The 27,495-nt window shown below is 35.9% G+C and overlaps 1 protein-coding gene across 2 annotated transcripts in view; it reads left to right on the top strand.

The window, feature by feature from the left end:
• Positions 1–25,407, top strand: part of LOC129000855 (uncharacterized) — a 253,328-nt gene extending 227,921 nt beyond the window's left edge. For both annotated transcript variants that reach the window (XM_054427905.1, XM_054427904.1), the window contains 7 exons: positions 1,836–1,869; positions 3,440–3,864; positions 6,037–6,067; positions 18,207–18,628; positions 19,876–19,909; positions 23,493–23,833; positions 25,241–25,407. In XM_054427905.1, the coding sequence (XP_054283880.1) occupies positions 1,836–1,869; positions 3,440–3,864; positions 6,037–6,067; positions 18,207–18,628; positions 19,876–19,909; positions 23,493–23,833; positions 25,241–25,309 (1,356 nt within the window). In that variant the 3' untranslated portion in view covers positions 25,310–25,407. The remainder of the gene's footprint in view (positions 1–1,835; positions 1,870–3,439; positions 3,865–6,036; positions 6,068–18,206; positions 18,629–19,875; positions 19,910–23,492; positions 23,834–25,240) is intronic.
• The last annotated feature ends 2,088 nt before the right edge of the window (positions 25,408–27,495 follow it).

Genomic DNA, 27,495 nt, shown 5'->3' with positions numbered 1-27,495 from the left:
TAGTTCCATTTTTGGAAATTCGTTGCAACCTAATTGGCTGATTGGAAGCAAACCTATTACAGTATTTCAGCTTAATGTAGGCCTACTATAACTGTATTTGACTTACCAGACTTATTTCCTGTCGCTCCTTAGCGGGAGTATAGGGCATCGAGAAGAGCTCGCCATCCATCCCTGTCCTGCACCAGATCCCTCAGCCGGCCCCTAGGTCTTCCCGACATTCAAAGCTTCCTTCGTTATTGTTCTTCTCCAGGTGTCACAGGGTCTCCCCCCTTGCTCGTCCCTTCGGGATTCCATTCCAGGGCCTTCTTATCAATTGATTCATCAGTCTTCCGAAGAATGTTACCCAGCCACCTCCACTTCCGTCTTCTGATGTCCAAGCTGATCTTTTTTTGCCCCGTTGCCTCCCAAAGCTGTTCATTTGAAATAGTGTTTGGCCAGAACACTCTCATTATACGTCTGAGACACCTGTTTACAAACACCTGGAGCTGAGAAGTACTACGCTGATCCATTTTCCAAGTTTCACTGGCATATAGAAGGACAGACTTGGCATTTGTGTTGAAGATGCGGATTTTGGTTTTCATTGGAACATTTTTATTTCACCATATTGGGTAACGCTGGATAAATAAATGTTGCATTAGCTCTCCCAATACGGCTCCTGACATCTTTCCTTGCTCCTCCGTCTGCTGTGCTTTGCTGTTGAGTTATTGGCAAAGAGTCAACCTCTTCAATCACCTTCCCGTTTAATTCTAAGGCTTAGGCTACTCTGGAGTCCAACCTCATTTTCTTTTTTTTTCATGATGGGTTAGCCTCTGGATCGAAAATTGCAATATAAAATGGTTTAGTTTACCTTTTGCGTCGAACGATCCTTGTGTAGTAAGTGATAACTACAGCTGTTTCATGCCGCTGGGGCACATCTTCAGGCCATTTTCTTTGTCTTATTCACATTTATCTTAAGGCCCACCTCTTCAGCCTCTCTTTGTAGAGAACTTAGTTTCGCCTGTATATCGGTGTACCTCTGAGCAATCAAGCAAAAGTCGTCAGCAAAGTCAAGGTCCTCCAGCCACTCCCTCAGTCCCCACTGCAGCACTTCCCGCCTTCTATTATTTGTTACTTTCCTCATAACTGAGTCGAGTGCCAAAAGGAACAGTATTGGTGATAAGATGCAGCCCTGGCGAACACTTATTTTAACTAGGATTGCTGCAGTCAACTTTCCCTGCTGCGAAACCTGACACTGGAAACCATTGAACATGGCTTTGATAATATTTATGATTTAAGGGGGCCATATTCTTGTAGAACATGCCACAGCACCTGGTGTTTCAATGCGTCAAAGGCCTTCTCGAAATCGACAAATGCCAGGCAGAGAGTACTTTGAAATTCTTTGCTCTGTTCTAGTAGGACTCAGAGAGTACTAATTAAATCCACACAACTTCTTGCTTCCTGAAAACCTACCTGTTATTTCCTTAGTTTCAGTTCAATGGATCCTTTTATCCGGTTTAGGATTATTCTGACCAGCATTTTGCTTAGGACTGACAAAAGGGTAACACCTCTCCGATTGTTACAGATTGTTACATCCCCTTTCTTTGGTATTTTAACAACTATGTCCTTCTTCCATTCCTTTGGTGTTCTCCCCTCTTGCCAAATCTGTCAAAGTAGTGGATGAAGTAGGTCCGTGGCGACATCGCCAGATTTTAGGATCTCGGCCGCAATATTGTCTAAACCAGGGGCTTTGCCATTTCTCATGCTTTTGACCGAATATTGTATTAATATTACTGAATACTGAGTAGCAATATTCATTTATTCTGCAAGCTTATGTTTGTTTCTTTTTACCTTTTCAGATTCGCGATGGTGATGATACATGTCCTACAATTCGTAAGTGAATGAACTACAAATGAATTACATTTAAGTTTAACTCTAATAATCCTAAATATATAGGAATATTACTGCTTTTAAAACCGTATCAACGCATCACAATGTTCAATATCAAGATTTAAAGGTTTTACTAATTTAAGTAGGAAATGACTAGAACCATTGCCAGATCATGGCACATCACTATTTAAATGCATATTATACTAATAATTATTTTAATAAATAAAATTTAAATTAAATTAACCTATACAAAATTAAATAAAAAATTAATAATTTTAAGATGCAAATTGTGTATATTTTTCTAAGAGTCAGTATTCTCGAGCTATCTGACATTCTAGCCAAATGTGAGTATAAGCATAGACAAAAAGAATTCTTTTTGTCTATGGCATAAGCCTATTTTGCGTGCTGTGTTTGCATGTTTTTTCCTTAGGTTAAGTCGTGTATAGTGTTTGGATATATTGACGATGCACATTGCATTTGTACAATGCCTAAAGGAAAATAAATCGAATTTCATTTCACTGCTATTTAAATAACTACATTCATTATTATTATTATCATTGTTGTATAATATTTAGTATAAGATTCGTACCTCTGTTTTAAAAGTCTGTTTAAAATTGTTAGTTCTATTTAATTTTTTACTGTATTTAATTTTGAATAAGGTGCTGAAAGTTAATCGTGTTTGTTCCTCGGTAATGAATGCTAAAATGTTTCTGTATAGTCGCTTAGTTATATTTACCACTGTGTATTATATCCCAAGTATGAGTGTACGCTTTAAAATTAGTAAATAGAACAACTATGAAATCTAGTTTCGTAGAACATCAGATCAAAACACGACATGAGTACAATATATAAATGAGCATTTAAAACTGTAGACTGTAGGGTATGGAAAAAAATTAATGTACCGGTACACCCCAATTTTTATTAGGACAATAGCTTTTATAATTAAAAAAGCGAACAATATAAAAAATAGCTACTTCCCTATAGGGAAATTCGCTAATACACCAAGGCATAAAAATGATTATGTAATTACACGTTAAGTAAGTTTAAACAGTCAAAAGCATTACTGTATCTTTCCACAATATTGCCCCTTGCCTTGATAGGTTTTGGTTTTGTTTTAAAATTGTAAAACTCAGTATAGTTTGAAAAACAAGCACTTTTTGCGTCTACAGTAAACATTAGGGTGCAAATCACTCTTATACTCCTGAAAACATAGGCTACCGGTACCTCAAAACCTTTAACTTTATAACTTCTCTGCATTCACTACAATAATTATAATGATTGCTTTCGTATAACTCCATCTTCGGTACAAATACATGTTTTTGTGTGTTTTTATTATAGACTTGATTGTTTGTGAGGGGAGGAATCATGGTCCAAGCACGTCAACCGAAGCTTATTGTGCATTATCATAGACTTAAGAAAATTTATGTTTTCATTGACCAAATAATATGCATTTCTGTGAGAATACACCAGGTTCATAAATGAACTATCTAACAGCAATATCTAATAATAAGTCTCAATTGAATTTCTAGTAATAATTTGGAAATTTACGTAATCAATGTTTGTTTATTTGCAGATTATACAAATGAACGAGATATTGGAACTCTCCTACCAGAACATGAATTGGTTGCAGAATATGAATTTACGCCTGATCCAAACAGTGGCCTCACTAAAAAGCTTACACTAAAATGCTACGAAAAGTCCATTATGAGACCTAATGAAAAAGATCAAACGGAGCGTCAGTTTTATTTGCAAGTTCTTAAAGAAGACACGTCCTCCTTAGGCATCATACAGAATGTTCGATGCGATTCTCTAAGCACACTTCGTGATTTTAACGTGAAAGAACACAATGAACACGACGTTAAATTGATTATTTTTACGGTCAAAATCACATGTCCTGCTACATTCTACTCTTTGATATCTTGTGAAAATTGTGAGGTGAAAAACTGGAAATATTACGATTGGGGAAATTCCTACAGTAAAAGCGATCAATGGAAAATGGTACGAAATATTACTCGAATCAAGTGGTGGCGAAGATTCCAAATAAGTGTCAGGGTGTCCCACAAAGACGTTTAAATTGTGGATTTAATATGAATTGACAATTTATGCGCTGAAAGATTTAAAACAAGTATAAAAACATGTTCTTAGCAAAAAATAGTTTCCTAACATATTCAGAAGCAAAATAGTCGCATATTGCAAGTTAATTATCTATATTATTGAAAGAATTTGTTGGATTTTTGTATTCAGCAAATCGACCCCTGAATATTTATTTTTATAGGCATAATGGGTATCAATTTTAAGTTCTTATCCTCTAGATGTGCCTTTTGCGGGTTTGGATGATATCTCGTGAAAGCTTTTCGTCCTATAGGCTTTTAAAATTTCAGAATTTTTGCTGGATTCTGTTGTCAATCATCTGAACTTTTTCAAGTTTAAATTTGTTTATATCAAAACAGATAGCCATAATACAATTTTGTTTACATCCATACGAAAATGGGACTATCATTACAGTTGGTGATGTTTTGGTGAATTCAAGTAAAATATTCTAATGTCATTTGTATAAAACGTAAAGAAGAAAATGACTTAAGTTAGATTCTGTGTTTTCGTAATATGTTTCATTAGTATTTGAAAAAAACTAATTACAAAGTTTTTAGGGTTTGCTTTGAAAAATTACAAGTCAGGGATAAGTCAATCATTAGTCTATCACGTAAAAATATATGATATTGAACAATAAAAAAGAGCAATAAAAAATAGCAAATTAATTCAAATATATCACGGATTTTTAAGTCACGAAGTGAGTGACGCTGGCTGCTAGTACTAATTACATTAACTTGTTACCTGGTTCGTTTAGTGGGTTACAGCTTTATAACTTATTTGTCACTTATTATCGTCACGTATGCTGAACGGCTGTTTGATTGAGGAATATTACTTTTGGTAATGTTACCGAAGAAATCAGACGATTTCAGGGTTTTTGTATACATCACTTTTTGAGTAACATCAAAAGTTATTCCTAGAAATTGAGTTTTCATAAAAGGGTTTTAAAACTACATAACAGTAAACATATCAGGTAATAGCTGAAGAAAGTAGTAATTGGGAAACAAATTAAAAAAAATGTTCACCACACCACCCTTTCAAAATATTGTGCTAAATTGGGCAGGTAATTTAAAATCCAAGTTTAAACCTCTTCTTGGGGCACCCTGGATGTATAGTTGAGATTTATATTTATGTTTCTCATATGGTAAAAAAAAATACCATATGAGAATACTATGTCTCAGACTAATTCCGATTTCCATTTATCTGTACTGTTATAATTGAAAAGATTAGAAATAAAATGTTAAAATATACTTAATTTGTATAGGAATTTTATTTACATATTAAAATATCTCCTCTGAAAAACAAAGTTATAAATTTCACTCTTGAAAATGGAATGAATACTATGTATGATAACCGACAGATATCAATAGCTACTAAATAATGTCAAGGTAGTTTTTTTTCTAGCTGTAAAAAATCCATGCTTCAAACTTGTAATTTACGTTTAAACAGTAAATTACATAGTTATGTATCAAAGCTCATAACATTCCGTACATTGTTCTATTGGAAAAATTATTTAACAGTCGAAGCAGATTTCATGTGCTCTTATAATCTGTTTTCATGGGTGTTTTCTGTACTTGTTTTTCGATGTACGGCCGAGAAATCAAACTGGAATAGTTAGAATAGCGATTTCATAGGCTATATAAATAGTTGTGAGCAGAATGGATGTATAGTGATGTAAAAAATTTCCTGTGTGTGCAAAATAATTTATAAGTCTATAAGAGTGGGTAAAAGATTAGGCATTTCGTAACTGGGCTAAGTTTACGTCATTTATACCACACTCCTTTGCTTATGTATTGCTTATATATTGACTTGACGAAGCACGCTCTTAGTACTCCATTCAAAAAATGTAGACGGTTTGAGGGGCAGCGATTCCATCCCCTCCACTCTAACGTTGAAACTACAACCGACAGCTGATCAGATGATACGAGAGATTAAGCTAAAAAGTAGTGGGGGTTTCCAGGAAACCTTCCCCTGAAACCACCGACATTTGTGAATGGACTTTGGTGAGTCCGGCTTCAACGGTTAACGATAGTAACAGAATCTACTTATGACTTGTAAAAACTCTATTTTTTATTTTTTCAGCTACCCACTGCATTTTGTAAAGAATTCCAAGGTGAGTATGACTTATAAGTTTTGCTGAAATTATTTTCGTCGTATGCTATTTATAGAATAACTAGCTGTTTGCCCGTTCTACGTACGGGAATCTAGTAGTAAGTTAAAACCTTATATTCAGAACAGGAGTTGGTTTGCATATTTAGTGTGCATTTTTCCAGATATGATGGCAAAACTATAACTGTTTAGGAATACATATAAACCTTCTCAAATACAATATCTGACAGTTTCAAAGCCATAACGAATGCTTTGCAATTAAATGTCACCCGATCGTGTTAGTCCATATTTTATATCAAACGATGAAAATAATTGCTTTACAGTATAGGTCTATGAGGCATAGCCCTAAGGTAGGCCTGTAATTTAAAGTTACTTTTCACACTGGTTAAAAGAAGTTAAAACACTACCTCAACCTCACTACTGCCCACTTTATTCGGGTCGAAATTGTTATTAACAATGGTGCTCTTGTCTTTTCCACGAAAAATAAGGACTTAATTGCGTTACTAACAGACATACACACACAAATACAGAATTGAGTCCACACAACATTTTTGAGTCCAGACAGAAAACGCTAAAAATTATACAGTAATACATCAATTAAATTTAATAAGCAATAAGGTGCAGTGTTTATAAATAAATAGTGAAAATGAAAATAGTGATATGTTTTTATGTAAAAATTATTCTTACTGCTACCACCGGTTCAAAGGAAAAGTAGCAGTACCAAAAACCAACGTTTACATTTGAGAAAAGAACTGTAGTATTTACGACTAATTCAAACTGTCCTTCTAATCAAACTGTATTATAGGTGCTAATTAATCTGTTGGCAAATATATAAATAAATAAATACACAGGCCACAAAACATGTAACATGTAACTTTAACAACGTAAAGCTTTAAAAACTTACTATGGTTTGCTAAAAAAACTTTCACTTGATGTGGTGCAGTACCGAAGTTATTAATCTCCTTTGGTTTTAATTTTTTTTTTTTTAGTTTTCGAAAATCAAAGTTATTTCCCATTAATAGCATTATTTGTAAGCAGCTTTTAATGTTAGCATATTAATGGCAGTTTGAAGAAACCACCTTTATCCAAACAAAGGTTTCTCATTTAAAAGATTACGTAATCTCTAAACGATAATCGGTAGGTACATATATTTAGCATACATTCGGAGGAAATGTGACAAAAAAACGCACAAATCTGGGGTTTTGTACTTTTGTTGTTTTATTTCCTAAGTAGGAAAAGTACCGATATCGTTGTCGAAATGTAAGTAAGTAGAAACCAAAAGTGACACATTGGAAAAGCGAGTTTAGCCTACATCTGTTAAGTTAAACCTCCGTTACGGTACGATCACAGCGAAATCAGACAGATCTTCCAAGATCGCAGCAACATCCACGATCACCCACTGCAGTTGTAATTTTTTACTTTGCACTTTACACAACTGTCCTTGAAGCGCCGTCAATGAATGGAAACCTTTGTAAGCTACGGTATTGGTGCCGATGATTAAAAAAAAAATAAGTTTCCTTGCACTAATACAACACTGATTCACGGTATTTTCCCCGGTTATCAAAACTCAAGAACAATCGTTGCACTTGCGATTAATTAAACCGGTTAAGTAAGGCACAACGTTTTTAATCTCACTTGGTTTGGATGTGCTGACTAAACTTGATCGGAAATGGTTGCGGTATTTGTAAACAACTTTTAATGTAAACATATCAGTGACAGCTAGAAGTGAGAACTAATCCAAACAGCTGATCGTTATTTCATAAAATGTAATAGTAAACATTGGGAGAAAATTTGACAAAAATCTAACAAAATTGGGTTTTTGGTGGTTCGTTATTTTGTTTTCAAAGAAGCGAGGCCATGTTTTTTATAGCCAAAGACACTCTCGCCAATCCAGTAAATACAGAAAAACGATTAGAACCTTGATCGTTACTCTAGTTTTCTAGGAGTAGGCCGCGTAAAATGACATTTTGGCGTTACAGACGGAGTCACAGAATGGACAAACAAACAGACAAACAGACATACAGACAGAAATTGAGATAAGACTCGTTTCGGCTTTCTTAGGCTATGAAACGTAAAAATAACCAAAAACTGCATGATTCTAAGCAATGTACAGACAAAACTGTAATTTTATTTATATAGATTAATTATTAAAACTCATTTTAAGTAAACTCGATCAAAACTATTTATTTACAAAAACTAACCAATAATGTAAACAAACCAAATAGCAGATGATTCATAACTTTATAACTCAGCTGATAACAATAATCCTACATTTCTCCCCACCCAATTTAGGCTGAGTTTCCGAAACTCACTTTCAGGTTCCATTTGCATTTTCCATTGGGGTGGATCAGTTGCACCTTCTCTTGCTCTCAGCTGGTCAGCGTGTTTTCTCTTTATTTCTCCCCCAACTAAAACTGTGTGCCCTCTCGTCCTTTCTTATACAATTACTGGTCTCCAGCCCTTCTTCGTTTCATTTTGAACCCACACTTCTTGTTTGATAGAAAACTCCTTTTGTTTGGATTTTAAGTCGTGATAGTACTTCTGTCGCCACACTTGATTCTCTATTCTCTCTCTGCTGTTACTACTCCACATATCCAAAGCTGTTGGTATTCTTCTACCATAGAAAAGGACTGATGGTGGTTGTCCTGTGGTCTTTTGTGGCATTGTGGGTTGTTCCGATAAGCAAGCAACACTTGTAAAAGTGCAAGTGATGAACTGAGACCTTCTTGTTTGCAAGCACTGTATCTACTCTTGAACGTTCTGATAATCCTCTCTACTGAACCATTGTTTTTTGGATGATACGGTACCGATGTGACATGACATATGTTATTGTTCTTACAAAAAGTCTTAAACTTTTTGGACGTAAAGGGGGTGCCATTATCGGATACAATTTTTTTAGGAACGCCGTACCTCGAAAACCAAGTCCTTAATCTATTTACAAGAGCAGCAGTTGTTGTACGGTCCATTACTTCAATCTCGACCCATTTTGAGTAAGCATCGATTCCTACTAACCAGAATCGGTTGTCGAATGAGCCTGCGAAGTCGAGATGAATTCGCTCCCAAGGATATAGAGGTACTTCTGTGTCAAATGAGCGGTTACTCTGGCAAGGGTGGCATATACGGACATACAACTCAACATCCTTATTCAGATTATGCCACCAAACATAATACCTTGATAGGGACCTCATAGCCTCTATTCCAGGACGTCCTTTGTGGAGTTCTTTCAATACATTTTCTCTCAAAATCTGTGGCACCACAACTCTTCCTAATCGCATGATTATACCGTTTTCTAATGTCAGCTCTTCTCTCTTATTCCAATATGGTTTCATGGATGGTGGTAAGTTTCCTGTATCTTTTGGCCAACCATGTTCCAGGTAGTCTATAAGTTTCTTCATATTTGGGTATTTCTTATACTCCAGTACAAGTTCATGATTTGGATAACTTTCTCTTGAACCAATGCTCGAATCTCTTTCTCATCTTGATCCAATACTTATTGTGTCTTGAGTGAAAACCGAGACAAAAAATCAGCCAAACAATTATCCTGTCCTTTGATGTACTGGATCTCAAAATCATACTCCATTAAATACAAAGCCCAACGAACCAAACGGTTGTTTACTACTTTGGTAAGACCTCGATGCATTTCGAATATTCTTTCAAGTGGCTTGTGGTCAGTCCACACCATGAAAGGCTCCCACTGAGGTATTGTCTATACTTCTTCACTGCAAAAACTAACGCCATCGCTTCCTTGTCAACTGTAGCACACCTTTTTTCCGTACGTGTTCTCGAGGCGTACATGACTGGCCTTTCCGTTCCATCCGGCATCAAATGTAACAGTACTACACCAACCCCTTGTTCACAAGCATCACATTCAACAATGATCGGCTTTGATATGTCGTATGGGACTAATGTCTTCTCTAATGACAGGATATTCTTCAACTTGTCGAACGTAGTTTGTTCGGTCTCAGCCCATTTCCATTTAGTCTTCGTACCAGTCAGCTTATGCAAGTTCGAAGCGATCACATGAAGATTAGGTATATACCTTTCGTAAAAATTTAGCGCCCCTAGAAAAGCTCTTATTCTTTCACGTTTCTTGGCCTTGGTGCGTGTCTTTTGGTTTCAACTTTGTCTTCGGAGGGATGAATACCATTCCCATCTATTGTATGACCTAAATACTTTACGGATTTCTGAAAGAACTTACATTTTGACAGTTTTGATCTTATTCCACTTGATTATAGCCGACTCAAAACTTCTCTAAGAGTGGTTATATGGGTAGTCTTATCCTTGCTAGAAATGATTATATCATCAAGTAGAACTCCGACATTAAGTCCTTTTAGTAAACTTTCCATGTACCTTTGAAATTTTGCCGGACTCGAAGAAAGCCCGAAAGGCAACCTTTTGTAGCAAAAGCAACCTACATGAGTTGCTATCGTAAGATACTTTTGTGACTTGGGGTGTACTTTAATTTGCAAGTACGCATCTCGAAGATCTATGACTGAAAATATCTTTCCATCAGTTAATTTGGAAGTCAAGTCATCAAAGGTTGGCAAGAGGTGTCTTTCCGGGACGATGTTTGGATTCAAAGTTGTACGAAAATCGCCACAGATCCTTACTCTACCTACACCCTTGTCTACGTTGACTGTTGGGGTACTCCATTCTATTGGTGTTTCGGAAGGGTCCACTGCTTCCAAAACTCCTTCCTGTACTAATCTCTGTAATTCTCGCTCCACTGCCTCCCTTAAGGGGAATAGAACTCATCGCGCCCCGTAAGATACAGGTGTTGTCTTACGGTGTTGTCTGACTTCTTTTATTTAGATGGATAACTTCATTAGAGTCGGATATAGTTCCTAGCTCATCACGAATGAGTTCGGGAAACTCCTGAGTTAATGCCTCAACTTCTTTTTGTAACTCTTTTCTATAACTTTCTTCATTCCCTAGGCAAATTAAGATTGAAAGCTACACTCCACGGCAACCTAAGTAATGAAACATCATCTTCTAGTAATGCAATAACTGGCAATCGCTTAGTACGATTACGTAAAGTAACGTCCACAAAAGCCTTACCCATGACTTCTAGTTTATTTTTCCCATAGCCAGTGATGACATCAGACGTCTTTTTGAGAGATTCGCCACTTGAATTCATCTTATCCCAAAAAGACAAACTTATAGCACTTACCCGAGCCCCGGAATCAAACTCCATTCTAACGTTATACCCGTTCAATTCTACATCTATTGTAGCTCTGGGAACCTTACTCTTGACTGACATAATTTGCGTTCCACTAACATCAATTATCAGAACTACACTCATCATCGTAAGTTTTATCACAATAATCATATACTTTTATCAAATTACCGTCTGTTCTCTTGAAAAAATTATTTTTATATTTGCACATTCTTGCGAAGTGGCATCTCTTTGAACATTTCTTGCACACAGCAGGACACCTATCTTCACTAGGGTCATGTGTAAACCCACATCTATAACACCTATTGAAACCAGTATATTTCTGTACCTCTGGTTTCCTCTTTTCCTTACTGTCACTTAGTTTGAAAATCTCATTTTTACATGAATGTTTGTAAACTTCTTCTCTTGCGCGTTCCATAGATTGAGCTAACTCTAGTATTACAGTACTGTTGACTTAACACGCTCACCTCGGTTATTAACTCCCTCGGGCCATCTTTGTTTGACTTCGACCTCAAATTCTGGACAGTTGCTTCCTACTGCAAACCTATCTCGTACTCGTTCATCTAAGCTATCTCCATATTTACAACTTCTAGCTAAAGGCTTCAATCTGTTATAAAACAAAATAAATGTCTCACCATCTTTTCTTATTACTCTTTCAAACTCAAACCTTGTTTAAAAAAGGGTCCTTGTAGGTTTGAACAACGGGTTGGCTTCCTCTTTGACTTCGTCGTAGGTGCACTCCTCCCAGGCTTGGATACATCTGGTCCGACAGTGCCCAGAGGTGCTCCTCTCCGATATTTGCCAATAGAAGATCTCGCCGAACCGCTTGTTCTTCTGTGTTAGCACCACCTAGTCCCTTAACTCTGCAGGTCAACTCAAAACGAGTTATGTAGTCTTCCCACAATTGTTCACTATTATACTCTTTAAATGAAAATCTGCTCATTCTATCTTGTATGCAAGACATGTTACTACAGTCAATTACTCTCTTATACTGAGACTGGTCTGTTTTCGTAGGCATTTTCTCGTCGCCAATATAGAATAATTAATTATTAAAACTCATTTCATGAGCAATTATATTATACGTTGTTTTAATTGAGCGGAGCGAGCGAAGCTCTTATACGTCGACTCTTATGCATTTCGTAATACGCAAACTCCTCCTAGATGGCTGAATCAATCGTTTTCAAATTTTGCATGGTGATAAAGACCATATCGGTGAGTGCCAACATCTATATGGCGTTAAAAAAGTCTCACAGGAATCCGCCCCACTGGGTCCCAAAGTTTCAATGTAATCCTGATGGAAGCAGTATTTGACACATAAACAAAGACATAGGCCTATGATCAGCTGTTGACTTTTAAATGCAGTAGATAAAGAAATAGCTGTTAGGATTATTCCACAGATATTAGAACAGAAACGGTATGGATTAAAAATATAATCAAATGACGACACTAGCTTGAGGTCCGTGACGTAGGAAGTGGCGAAGGAAGTAGAAAAGGTGAGCAGTCTGGAGTGTGGAAACTGTTTATGACGATTAGATTTAGGTATCTGCATTCCTAAAATTCTTTGGGAAGGGAGGAAAACGGGTCCGCGACGTAAGAAGTGGTGAAGGAAGTAGTCAAGGCGAGCTGTCCGGAGTGTGGGAACTGTTTATGACTATTAGATTAAGGTATCTGCAATCCTAAAATGCTATTGGAAGGGAAGGAAACAGGTACGCGACGTAGAAAGTGGTGAAGGAAGTAGTCAAGGCGAGCTGTCCGGAGTGTGGAAACTCTTTATGACGATTAGATTAAGGTATCTGCATTCCTAAAATTCTATGGGGAGGGAGGAAAACCGGTCGTTGACGTAGGAAGTGGTGAAGGAAGTAGTCAAGGCGAGCTGTAGTGTGGGAACTGTTTATGACTATTAGATTAAGGTATCTGCAATCCTAAAATGCTATTGGAAGGGAAGGAAACAGGTACGACGTAGGAAGTGGTGAAGGAAGTGGTAAAGGCGAGCTGTTCGGGGTATGGGATATGTTTATGGCCATAAGATTAAGGTATTTGCAATCCTAAAATTTTATTGGAAGGGAGGAAAACAGGTCCGCGACGTAGGAAGTAGTGAAGGAAGTAGTCAAAGCGACCTGTCTGGAGTGAGGAAACCGTTTATGACGATTAGATTAAGGTATCTACAATCCAAAAATGCTATTGGAAAGGGAGGGAAACAGGTCGGTGACGTAGGAAGTAGTGAAGGAAGTAGTCAAAGCGACCTGTCCGGAGTGTGGAAACTGTTTATGACCAATAGATTAGGGTATTTGCAATCCAATAATGCTATGGAAATGGAGGGAAACAGGTCAGTGACGTAGGAAGTGGAGAAGGAAGTAGTAAAGGCGAGTTGTTCGGAGTGTGGGAACAGTTTATGACGATTAGATTAAGGTATCTGCAATCCTAAAATGCCAATGAAAGGGAGGGAAACAGGTCCGTGACGTTGGAAGTGGTGAAGGAAGTAGTAAAGGCGAGCTGTAAGGAGTGTGGTATCCGTTTATGACCAGTAGATTAAGGTATTTGCAATCCAATAATGCTAAAGGAAGGGAGGGAAACAGGTCTGAGACGTAGGAAGTGGTGAAGGAAGTAGTCAAGGCGAGCTGTCTGGAGTCTGGGAACTGTTTATGACGATTAGATTAAGGTATCTACAATCTTAAAATTCTATGGGAAGAGAGGGAAGCAGGTCCGCGACGTAAGAAGAGGTGAAGGAAGTAGTAAGGTGAGCAGTGTGGAGTGCGGGAACTGGAAACCGTTTGTGGCAGTTCGATTAATGTATCTGCAATGCTGAAATGCTATGGGAAGAGACTGTAGACTGTAGGTTAAAATGATTACGAAGCACGAATCGATACATATTTCGATACATGCAATCACTTTCAATAGATATTTACAACTGATTTGACAACAGCTGATTTTTACTCCATAGAGGTTAAAAACGATTTTTCCTCACTAAAGAGTAAAAATGATACTTTAGAGCCGCAATGCAAAAAAATTAAAAAATTTTAAATTAAAATTTTAAAGCTTAAAAGTTATTTAAAAACGACTGTTTTTACTGCAGTATGACAAAAACAATATAATATGAACCCTTGATGACTCCGCTCAATTTTGTGGATGCCTCGGCGAACGCCACCTAGTTAAGGCTACATCTTTTAATAGGACACGCATATTCGTTACGGAAAACTCTGACCAGGGTTATCTTCCTGAAGGTAACTTTAAGGCTAAAATCGTAGTATTCATGGAAGTGCTTTTGTGATAAAAATATTGTTTTTTTATTGTTTATTTTTAAAAGTGTGTTTTCTTCAAGCAGCATTTTTATGACCCTCAAAATATGCTACATAGGCCTATTGGTTTGATATGGTAAAATGTTTTGTTAAATGTGTTTTAAAAATCTTTAAAAAATAACTACCCTACAACCTTGCTCGCTGCCTATAACATACTTGAACTTGAACACTTATTAATTAACTAAATATAATCAAGGCCACACTAAAAAAAACTATTTTTTTAGTGTGGCCTTGATATAATACACATACAGCTAGGAAATGGATGGACTGCTTCCCTTCCAAGGCTTCATTATTACTGTATTTAATTTTCGACGTCAATATATGATACGATAAATTTGTTTTCTAAATTCAAATGTTATTTTGCGGGGCATTGAGCCGCACAGGTTCGCTAGTATACTTATTTAATACGCAAGCAGGTTTTTTGTGACAATTACTCCTCCGAAAATACTGAACTGATTGACATGTTTTTGGTGTCATTGGAAAGAGCGTAACGTGAAGTTGTGCAGGAAACTTTCTTTTTAGGGAAATAATTAGAGAGTGAGGCCCTGGGGCCCTTTAAAGTTTCATATTTCTCCATAAGATTAACAAGGGAAACAAATATTGTTATGAAACTCCAGCTGTTGTCAGAAATTAAAAGTGAGAAGAAGAACATATGTTAATTGTAAAATTGTGACAGAGAGCTTAAATGCAGAAAATAAGTAGTTAATGGTTATTTGGTGCTATTAAAATAAAGACTGAAATTTGTAAACGTACTGGCGACAATGGGTGATACTATCATAGACTAACCAACACAAGTAGACTTCTCGTCCCATTGTAAATTTTGAAGCACGTTTTTCGTGTCTAGTTCATGTAAGTGACACAAAGGCGCTAGTGTCGATGAAACTTTGTTTCCGTTATTTTAGGGTTAATTTCTTGATTTGTGCTTTACTGTTTGGTTATATAACTAGGGGACAAGTTATTGTTTATGATTAGATCGAATTATTTGGCTAAACGAGGTTTTAAATGGCTGTAATAACGGGAAACAAATTGTAAAAAAAACACGACCTCTACATAAACCGTACATGAACTAACAATAAAATTGTCTTCAGCTGTTCCATAAGGATGAGAAATCTACTAAGGGAGTATGTTTTATCTATGATACTATGCAGACTACATTATCATTGACAAATACCAACATGGACAACATATTGCGGCTATAAGTGGTCCGAAAAATTTTTACAATACACTAAAAGCCAGATCAGCTTTTGAAAAATGATCAAATATTGACAAGAAATGTTGATTATATTGAACTGTTAAGTACATTGTGAGTATTATCATAAGTTACGTATTCTTTGAGTTGACTTTTTTAAACTCATCGGAATTTATGACTTATATTTGTTCTTAAATAAGTTATTTATTTTTAAATAACTCCTTTACTTCTTTGCGATTCCTCGATTTCGAGGAAGATTTACACTAGTAAATTGTTAATAACCAAGCCGAACGGCAATAAGCCAAGACTATTGAAATGCATATGGAGACAGCTTATGTAAAACAGTAAATAATATTTTTCTTTTTATACTTATAACTTTTATTGATAAACACAATATTCTTCCCCCAAATCAATTTGGCTTCACATAAAATAGAAGTACAGTCGATGCCATTCATTGATGGATCCTCCCCTGGCTCGGTGCTTGTTTGCTGATGATAGATACCTCATTGTCATTGTCTGCAGCATGCGTGCGCGTCCTCAAGACGAAATCAATTGGTCAAATCAGCTCAATATTACATTGGTTTGTAAACAGTTCCAAAACTCAAATGATCGAATTCCATAGCAGAAACAAACAAAACACAGCACCTCTGGCAATTTCCATAGACAACAACAATACATTCGTTTAAATCGGTCCAGTAGTATGGTCAGGGTGGCTGTTGTAAGCTTAAAATTTTGGCCCCATGTTAAATCTCCATAACAAAAGATTAATTTCCATTTCTGACCCAACTAACATAAAAATTTTCAAAATACAAATAAAACACGCACATGTAGGACCAATAACCTTTCTTTTGGTACAACCCGCGAGTAATTCGGTCCAGTAATATGATCAGTCTATTTGTCATATGTTTTGCATACGTTTTTTTTAATATATAAGATTATTTTCAACCTATCCGTAAAGTTTTAATACTGTACATGCTACTGTAATACATGCTTGAATAGCATGAGCATAGGTCGAGTTTGGTATAAAATCCAAGATTTTATTAAGTAATATACATTGCCGTAAACCCAAACTCAAACGGACAACCGAGTCAAAATGGCAACCGTTCAAATATTTCTTGAATCTGCCACTTTTTACCCATCTGTTATTATGAGCTCAAATTTACGGCATTGTATTCTAGTAAATACCTGGGTACCAAGCTTTGCTCGGGGAAAGTCATTAGATTACTCTGACAGTGTAGTCTTATACATAGTATTGCAGATACATTATTTAACTTCCACAAACGGTTCCCACACTCCACACTGCTCGCCTTTACTACTTCCATCACCACTTCCTACTTCGTGGACCTGTTACCCTCCCTTCCCATAGCATTTAAGTACATTAATTCAACTTCCACAAACGGTTCCCACACTCTGCACTGCTCGCCTTTACTACTTCTTTCACCACTTCCTACTTCGTGGACCTGTTTCCCCTCCCTTCCCATAGCATTTAAGTATTGCAGATACGTTAATCCAACTGCCCCAAACGGTTCCCACACACCGCACTGCTTGCCTTTACGACTTCCTCTACCACTTCCAGCGTCGTGGACCTGTTTCCCTCCCTTCCCATATCATTTAAGTATTGCAGGCGGATACATTAATCTAACTGCCACAGAAAATTCCTTCTTTGAACGACTCCGTAAAATAGTTAATATAGTAAATTAGAAATCATCTGTCTAGTGGTTGAAAACTCGCAAAAAAATATGTAATGTACAGACGATCGATAGACTTCTCCATTTCCCCCCCACACTCTAAATAAAACATGTGATTGGAATTTGTTTAAATTTTCTGTTTAGTTATTTTGTCACCAGCATAACAACCCATAAGACCCATGCTATTTTTTTTTAATTTCAAATTCATTTTTCGTGCTTATTGTTGAGCCTATTTTAATTTATAAAGGGATTCTGCACATCTACAGGAAAATATCTTGCATTTAGTACCAACCGCGCGTAATTCGGTCAAGTAGTATGGCCAGGCTAGCTGTCGTAAGTTTTGCAAACGTTTTTTTAGTACATGAGATTTATTTTTTCGGATCAGCTGCCTGAAATTGTGAAATAAGCAATTTGGCAGGTCTTGTTTACATTGAAATACAAATTTAAACATTGAATGTTCTCATAGCAGCCATGGAGACCAATCAATATTTACTTTTGAAATCCTCACCTCAGAACTTTTAAAGCTAAAGGGGCAAAGCCCACGGTCAGTACCGAAGTGTGGATAGTCCTATGACCATCCTTGGTATGGTAACTATATTTTTGTAAAATTTGAGCCCAGTCGATTCAGTAGTTTATGCGCCTATTAGCAATAAACACACAGACAGACACCATTAAATTTTTATATAATAGTATAGATTATATGGTACTTAAAATAAAAAAAACTCCTTGTTCGAATATGTACATACACTCATGCATATCCAAATCCTGCTATTAAATACTTGTATTGTTTACAGAAAAAAACATACATTTGGATGACCAAGTCAGAGATGGTGTAAGAAAACACAACTCACTAATAAATTATAGTAAGGAGAATGAAAGCACGTTCTTGATGACTTGCTTTAAGATTGCTGATGGTAAATTTACTACACGTGTACAAAAAGTGGATGGGACGCACGTTGTTTCGATAACCTCTATTGACTGCTCGTCACCCGAAACGTTCAATGAATACAATCTGTCTGAGAAAACAAAAAGGATGTATACTTATGTTCAGAAAAATGGTGGGAAAACATATTTCACTTTTATAACTCAAGACGAAAAATTTACTCAAACGGAAAATTGGTGCCGTTATGACGTTTGTGTTGAGTGTCAAAGTAAAGAGATTATTAGCATGGTAGACACCAAATCTGCCTATTATGGCGGGGAGATGAAGTGGCAGGTAAGTTTTTTATTTATAAATAACTTGTCCATTAGGCTATAATTGTCCATTATAGCAAGCAAATAATGTTTACTCCTTTTCTCGACAAAACATTACGCTTTTGTTTTCATACATCAGAAGGTATCCAACATAACACCTGTATTAGTGAATAAACTCATCGCCTACTCTTTGGAGGGTATTCTGAAAAAGGTCAGCGGTTTATTTATGGTTACTCTGATCTGGTTTACGGCGGAAAATTGTTTTCTTTTTTTTTACAAAAAAATAAAAATCTGTACTTTAATTATTTTTACAGTTATCCATCACCTTTTGACACACACAGATTGGTGGGCACCGTATGGATTTGAATCTAATCTAAACCAGCTTTAAGTATCCCAGCCTGTACTGTAGTAATTCATCAGTAATTTTTTTTTTTTACTGAATGAAACATACAATTTTATTTGTGACCTTTTCAACAGTAAAGTTGACCTTAGAGGATATTAGATTAATAAAAATTCTTTGAACCCAGTCCTGTTTTAAGGTCAGGTTTTTTATAAGGAGAATTCATTGAAAGTCGACCCGGGTTCAGTTCAAAACCACTCAATCTGATGAAAAAAATACCCCAGCCGCAGGAAACCTGCAGACTAAGCGAATTTCCATTTACCATTCTGGACTTTTACTAAAATAAGAGTATTCCATTAAAATTGTCATATTCATTTCTTATATAAATGACATTGATTGTTAATGAGTTTGCTGCTACAAAGAAGGTTTTAAAGGTGTAATTTTTATTGATATGTTGATAGCTTAGTAAGAAATAAACAGAACTTCTAAATTTGATTAAAATATATCCATAAACAAGCAAACTACAACAGTTTGGTTATTCTCGATAAGAATATCTTGGGGATTTTTAAATTATCTCCGTAACCGTTAGGCATACAACAACGTTTCAATATACAAAATTATTTCTTTTTAAGTTCTACAAAATGGTTTGGAAATAAATTGTGAAATTGTATGTTTTTAGAGACAAAAATGGGGAAAACCAATTTTCCCCCATAAAACCCAAAAGGCCCTGTCCAATCGCAAACCCGTTCGAATAAACGTAGGTGTTCACGTTTGTACTACATTTTATCATAATCGGATCATTCTTGCTCGAGTTGTCGCAATAACGGACATATGTTGAATGTTTGTTTGATAAGCGAGAATCATTTCTTATAAAAAATACGGACGTGATTATACAATTTTCTTAACTTAATAAATTAATTGTTTTACAGAATGGAATAGACGTGTCCTCGGACCCCAAAACTGGTAAGTTTTGCAAGCACGTACTATAAATACTGATCTTTATTTACCGTATTATAAGATATATGAATTGAGATACTCGATTTAATAGTGTAACTATTTTTATCACTAGGGCGTAAAGTGACTCTTTTCGACCCGACCTCAAGTTTAACGATCGAGGCGAAGCGGAAGTCGGGAAATGAGGTTTGGAAAGACACTTTTTTCCCATGTGATGAACTGTATGTTTTGTCATATCGCACAATTATTCGAACAAACTATGTTACAAAACTACAACAGTTGTTATTTAAAGATAACCTCTCGAAACTACTAACTTGTTTTCAATTTAATTCGCTATTGAAACGAGCAGTTGTTTTGTAAGCGATTCATACGTGTCGATTACAATTGTGTTAGTGTATACTATCAACATGTCGAACTATTTACAATACAACAATACAACAACACGCTAAAATCAATTAAACAATCCATATATACTTTCGGTATGTGGTTGTTAACAATCAAAATTTATCACTGAGTTGACAACAGCTGACTTTTACTCTCTAGGGGCTAAAAACACGTTTTACTCCCTAGAGGCTAAAAATGCTACTTTAGACCCGAAACGCATGGATTAAAAACCGCTGTTTTTGCTGCAGTCTGACGTAAAGTATTTTCTTAAGTATTCTAAATTTCTTCTTGTACAACGAAAATTTATGTTTACTTGATTATATATTTTTTAGAATATTCACCTATAAATGTAAGATTTTTCCTTTTTAAATCAAATAAATTTTAATGAGGTTAGGTTTACCACCACAGTAAAGGTAATACTAAAGTATGTTTTCATTGAAAAGTTATTATCTTAACTAGCTGTTAGCCCGTCCTACGTACGGGAATCAAGTAGTCAATTGGAACTGCTAGTTTACACGCATAAAGAAAAATTCTGGCAGACTTAATATAGGAAATGTCTTGTTAATACGACGTGACCATCTAATTCTTTCGTCTGATTATAGGCATATACGATATGCATTTAAATCCGATAATTTTACAGTAAAAACTACAATTGTGTCGATTTAATAACCTTGAAGTGAGATTTGCGGTCGATTCACACACACTGGTTTAAAGTACAGCTACATACCACCTTTAATTGCATATTATCACTAACTGTAGGCCTACCTTATTTTACCTATGGACACTGAAACCTTAAGAGGATTTTGGCCTCCCATTATCTTCTATCCCTTGCCTGTGCTAATGTTTGATCCCAGTCTGGAGAAGTCTTTCATTGCTTGGTCCTCCAAGGGGTCATCTAATTTGTGGTACTCATTGGTAAGATTTTAAAATTTTATGTATCTTCTCTCCTCCACGCATATCTAGGTATTTAAATATTCCTCTTAGCTCTCTGTTCATTCGTATCTAAACCTCCATTATTATAAATAGCCCGTATATTTTATCTTCACTCTATTTCTCAAACCCAGCAATAGGGTTTTTCGGTTCTTTGGTCAGTGCCCAAGTTTCTGAACTATACACTACTGGGATATTATGGTATGAAATGAATCCAATTCAGTATCTACTGACAACCTGCAGCTTGTTGGAGAGTTTTCTAGTGACCTACTACAACTGTTGACATTTGAATTACCAACCAAAGATTTGGTATGCCAACATATTGTGACATTATTAAATAAATCATCCATACCTATCCTTTGCATCGATTTCACTGCATTAATTATTGATAATTAAATTAGTAAACGAAGAAAATTAAAAAAAAGTAGCAGATAGTTTGTTTTGAAAGAGATGTTCAGTTGAAATAACATTCATTTGAAAAAAAATCTCTTGTCATATTTTGTAGAGGAATTTGAAAAAAGTACACACGCAAGTAAGCTAGTGACGTAATTTTTCTATGTTTACTATCCATACTATTATCCGTTTTAATATCTGTGATAATTACCCACCCTCATTGAATCTATGTACATTTCCCACATTTCTTTATCCAAACTATAAGATAATTAGTTAAAAAATAAAATCGACATTATGCGTACATCAGCGCACCCAAACGTAGCCACACATAAACACACGCCAACGTTTTGGATTTGACAAAAGGATAGTTATTATAGGCCTACTTGCAGTATCCTAGGTCAATGATAAAATCGTATAACTCTGTCATCCATTTGTTTATCTCAGAATAAATCTCGAAAATAATTTGCATAGGCTTTTCTTTGAAGAGTCGTGGGCAGAGCCTCGATTTGTATACGGCAAAGGGTTTCCTTATCTCTACTGTCTACCTAATCCCTACTAATCTTACTTATTTCCTATAATCAATGACTAAATTAAATAACCTCCTAGTTCCATAGAATATTTTTATATCCATCCAGCTGTTAGTTCAAACAAATTATATTGCACTAAAACAAACCCAAGAGTTTAAAGACTGCTCTAAAAAAAATATTAGATTATAAAATATTTACGATGTATTTTAGAATAATCTGTCATCCCCTTACCGAATAAATGAACGTATTATTAAAGCATTACACATAGTATAAATAAGTCAATCCTACGTATGTCTTTCATTTCTATCCAAATGCTGAATTTGTGTCACAAACATGTTTACAGCTGTTACGTTAAGCAAATAGTTTTATACAGTACAAAAAGCCAAACTATAATGTTGGCGTCGGCTGCTAGACTTTTTAAAAATGTAAACTTATTTTCTAAAAAACTGAAACCCTAAACTAAAATGTTGGCTTCAACATTCCCTAGTACTCAAAATTATCTTTATTTTAACACAAAAACCTTAAAAATCCGTCTAGTGGTTGATTCAGAATCGTGAAATAAAAAAAACCCTGTCACGTTTTAATATGTGCCGTTATATGACTATTATAAGTCATTGGTTAAAACTTCAATATATATTTAAAATCACTTTTTGCTGAGAGACTGGTTTTACTTATTGCTTAAGTCTGTTTTGTTTTCATAAGCTATTTGCATGTGTTTTAGTTGTTTTATGAATAATGTAAACATGTTTAGTTTGTTGTTTGAATTGGTAAAGAACACAACCTCATTTTTGTGTTTTAAATTAAACCCTATATTTTTTCATTCCTGAATTTCATTTCGTCTGTGATATCACAAGTAAGTGAATCGCGTACAGTGATGACGGCATATATGTATATATATGATATCAAATAAACAAAACAACCTAAACAATCAAACTATAACAGATTTTTTATTTCCTATGAGAGAAGGCTAACATAGGATTTTCTAATTTATAGTTTTGTAGGATCATTAATTTATTGTTCTACAACAATGCTTCAGTTTACCAAATTATTTTTTTGTACGCGCAACAAAATATTTTGGAATGCAATTCCAAAGTTTATGTTTTATGGTTAAAAATCGTAAAAAAACTATTTTTCTCTATAACCTCCCCCAACAATAAAGCATATATATTCATATGCAATTGAAAGGATAGCGTTTTTGGCTTCTGGGACATCAAAACGAAAAATTAAAACCCAGGTCTTAGTCTCACCATGAGACCTACAATTATATATTATTCCCTATAGGAAAGTCACTAAAAGTCAGTCTTATGTCAAACCAATATGATCCCACCAAATACCATAACTGTGTTACTATTTTACAGAAAACCGGGATTTGTCTGAAGGAAAACTGTTTTCGAAGCATGTTAACATTGAGAATAATGATTACAGTATGGAATGTTATGAGGTAAATTGGGAAGAGGGAAAGTCAGCATTTGAGACAATCGTAAAGGGGCCAAATGGATACCTCTTCAGTGTTAATAGATTTGCATGCGATTTAGTCGTGAAAGTGGTGTATTTACATACCAAATATAACGACCGTTCGTACAGCCTAGTCAGACTAAACCAAAAACAGAAAATAACTGAAGAAATGAAAACCGCACAGGAGAAGACAGTCTTCATATTTGACGAGGAGTTGATGAGCAATGAGCTGGAGTGGAAGCTGGTAAGAATTTATGCAGCAAATTACGGTTAAGTTGTAATGAAACTACGTAAAGGTGTAGACATTGTGTTAAAAATAAACACGAGTGGTACGACTAGTGAAAGTAACGATAATTACTTAGGTAAATTTAACTTTCTGAATATATGTTGTACAGAAGTATATTTCACGTAAATCTAATGTACGGATCTACTGTGTGAAGACTTTGTACCACAGTTATGAGTAATACTGTAAAACTTCGAAGGTTTTAGAGAATTTCGTTTCAGAAATTTTTATGTTTAAAGTACCTATGCAAATCTGTTAATCTAGTCTTGGTAGGTTTTAACGTGCCTGTTTGAGGGGGTAAGCTAGTCTTGCAATAGCCTGGCGTAACTATAAGCAAACCCCTAGCTGAGGTTAGAGGTTAGAAGTCTAGCATATGTTTCAACCATCGCCGGTTAAAACATAGGCATGCTAAACTGCTACGTTTGGTAAAAACCAAGTGTAGAATGTGAGTTATTTATACTGTATTTTTGTGAAATAAATCTTAATAGAGTTTTATATCGTTTTGGGTCACCAGCACATGCGTTCGAAAGCTAGGGCTTAGCTATGGGTCTTAGGACTTGGATGATATTTTCTACACTTGATAAACACGAAGATCCTTAGGCTGAAAATCCGTACCAAAGACGGTATTGCGGTGTGAGTAATATAAACCGACAACTTGAACTCAAACTCGCTGTCGGAGTTCTCATAAAACTCATTGCGGTTCGTTTCTTAGTGCCGAGCAATCGTGATACTGTAGTTCATTGGTGGAGCAATAATTAATTAATGCGTGTGAACCTCCAATACGGCTTATGCAGTGGAAGGGGCAGTGACGGGGGTCAGACGACAGCACCAACAGGGATCTGCGTGTGAAACGACAGCGGCTACCAATTAATTGGGAGTGCAAGTCATGACTGTAGTAGCTACGAAAAGAGGTCACGTAAGACCTAGATGGCAACGACGGCCAGGCTGGCCCCATACCAGCCTACTAGGATGAGAGGCGTATGAGCCTCAGCCTGTAGCTGTGATGTCAGGAGGGCGACCAAGAACCCCAGGCTACAATGGCATGCTTGGTGTATCGAACCCAAGCGGCTGGCTGGATGATTTCAAGTAGGTGGATTGCAGCTTGCGCCCATGGAATGCCACCACGCTTAATGTTGTGGAAGGCTCAGGGCCGCTTTAATAAATGGGCCCTGTTGAAGAGGGTTTAAGTTTGTATAAACTGATTTAAATCAAGAACAAGCCACATCTACAAGTTCACATTGGACAAGGTAGTGAAGAACCACAGTATCTTATACTGTATGCACACAAATTCATTTAAATTATTAACCTATGTTATCCATGTTGAACCCCAGAGGGATGATGCAATATTTACAATGTTTGTTGTTGCAGGTTTCCAATCTAAGGTTGTCAATGTTGAATTTCATGGACTTTACTGGAGCGAAGGTTGGTAGGAAATGAAGGCCTTAAACTAACCGACTTACTGATCCCTAGGGCAAAAGATAGTGGTCAAAAACAATCCAACTGTAATGCAGACAATATAATGCAAATGATAATAATATGTTCATTAATAAATCCTGATGTTCTAGATGTTAGGCTTACTGTTGTAACAACTATACATTCGATATTCATCACAGTATTCTTTCAAACTTAAAAACAACAAACACACCACTTTACAAAATCAACCTTTTTTTATTAGAAAAGCTTAGCTTATTGGTAGAATTATGTTGTCTAGCAACTTCATTTTATGTTGTTTGTTGTTGTTCCGGATCGGTTGACAACCAATAAAAGGTTAAATTACCTGTGTCCGCCGGTCGATCCTGTAGAATCTTATTGCAGGATATGCATTTCGGCGACGTTAAATCGCCATCATCAGTCCTTAATATAAGAGCTTGATCTTCCCCATTAGGTGCGTCTTAAAGTTTTGAAAACACGTACACGAATTTTACACATGACGAAACACATAAATACATGGTAGGCCTACTTTTTACTTTTACTGCGGACATAAAATAAACGCGCGTCGGTCGTGTGTCGAGTCTCGACTGGAGTCAGACTTAACTTGCAGAGTTTACCTTTGTCCTGTCTCTGTCCTTTGTAGCTACAGGTGGCGTTTCATTCAACTTTAACAATGCTTCGAATAATATGTTGGATTGTAGTGTACTTTTATCATTCAGAAGGTTGTGGGGGATGGTTTTTGAGGCTTTGCAAATTTCATATTGCTCTAATGATGTCATATATCGACTTTTTCTACAAACGTGTAAAGGTTTTAAATTCTCATTCAAGCTGTAATAACTGTGATCACTATTGACTAGGTGCTCGGCAAAATTGGATTGTTGTGTTAAACTATTTTTGGGAAGGTGTTCTTTAAATCTCTTAATAAATTAATGGTCTGCCAGTCTGTCCAATATAGAAATTATTACAGTCATTGCATGTTATCTTGTACACTCCCGACTTTTCACTCAGGTTTTTGTCGCTTTGTTGGGCTTTAGGTTTGAGGAGATTTTGGACGTTATTGGATGTTCTAAATGCTACAGTTTTGCCATGTTTTTCGATTTCACTTTTTAGGGTGTGGGGGATCTTTTCTCCATATTCAACTGAGACAAATTCTGTTTTTATTTTAGGCCTTGGATCTGCAGTCTCTGTAAAAATTTTCTTTCGATGTTTGCTAATTAATGTGTCGATTATGTTAGGATTAAACCCATTTTTGACAGCTATATATTTGATGATATTTCTCTCGTTCTCGAAGTTTACGGGGCTAAGTGGTACTGATAGCAATATATAAACAAAGCTATTGTAAGCTGCCAATTTATGAGCTATAGGGTGGTGGGAGGTTTCGTGGATGGTTGTATCTGTTGCTGTGGGCGTATGATTTTGGCAAAAATGTCCAAAATCTCCTCAAACCAAGCCCAACAAAGCGATAAAAACCTGAGTGAAAAGTTGGGAGTGTACAAGATAACATGCAATGACTGTAATAAGTTATATATTGGACAGACTGGCAGACCATTTATTAAGAGATTTAAAGAACACCTTCCCAAAAATAGTCTAACACAACAATCCAATTTTGCCGAGCACCTAGTCAATAGTAATCACAGTTATTCCAGCTTGAATGAGAATTTAAAACCTTTACACGTTTGTAGAAAAAGTCGATTAATGACATCATTAGAGCAATATGAAATTTACAAAGCCTCAAAAACCACCCCCCACAACCTTCTGAATGATAAAAGTACACTACAATCCAACATATTATTCGAAGCATTGTTAAAGTTGAATGAAACGCCACCTGTAGCTACAAAGGACAGAGACAGGACAAAGGTCAACTATGCAAGTAAAATCTGACTCAAGTCGAGACTCGACACACGACCGACGCGCGTTTATTTTATGTCCGCAGTAAAAGTAAAAAGTAAGCCTACAATGTATTTATGTGTTTCGTCATGTGTAAAATTCGTGTACGTATTTTCAAAACTTTAAGACGCACCTAATGGGGAAGATCAAGCTCTTATATTAAGGACTGATGATGGCGATTTAACGTCGCCGAAATGCATATCCTGCAATAAGATTCTACAGGATCGACCGGCGGACATAGGTAATTTAACCTTTTATTGATTGTCTAGCAAGTTTGAGGATTTTTCTAATATTTAATTTTTTTT

Source organism: Macrosteles quadrilineatus, unplaced genomic scaffold (assembly GCF_028750875.1).
Source record: "Macrosteles quadrilineatus isolate MER2022 unplaced genomic scaffold, UCM_ALF_1.0 Scaffold_8__2_contigs__length_117827958, whole genome shotgun sequence".
NCBI lineage: Eukaryota > Metazoa > Arthropoda > Insecta > Hemiptera > Cicadellidae > Macrosteles > Macrosteles quadrilineatus.
Note: the sequence above shows the minus strand (reverse complement) of the source record. Positions and strands in the feature narration are given on the sequence as shown.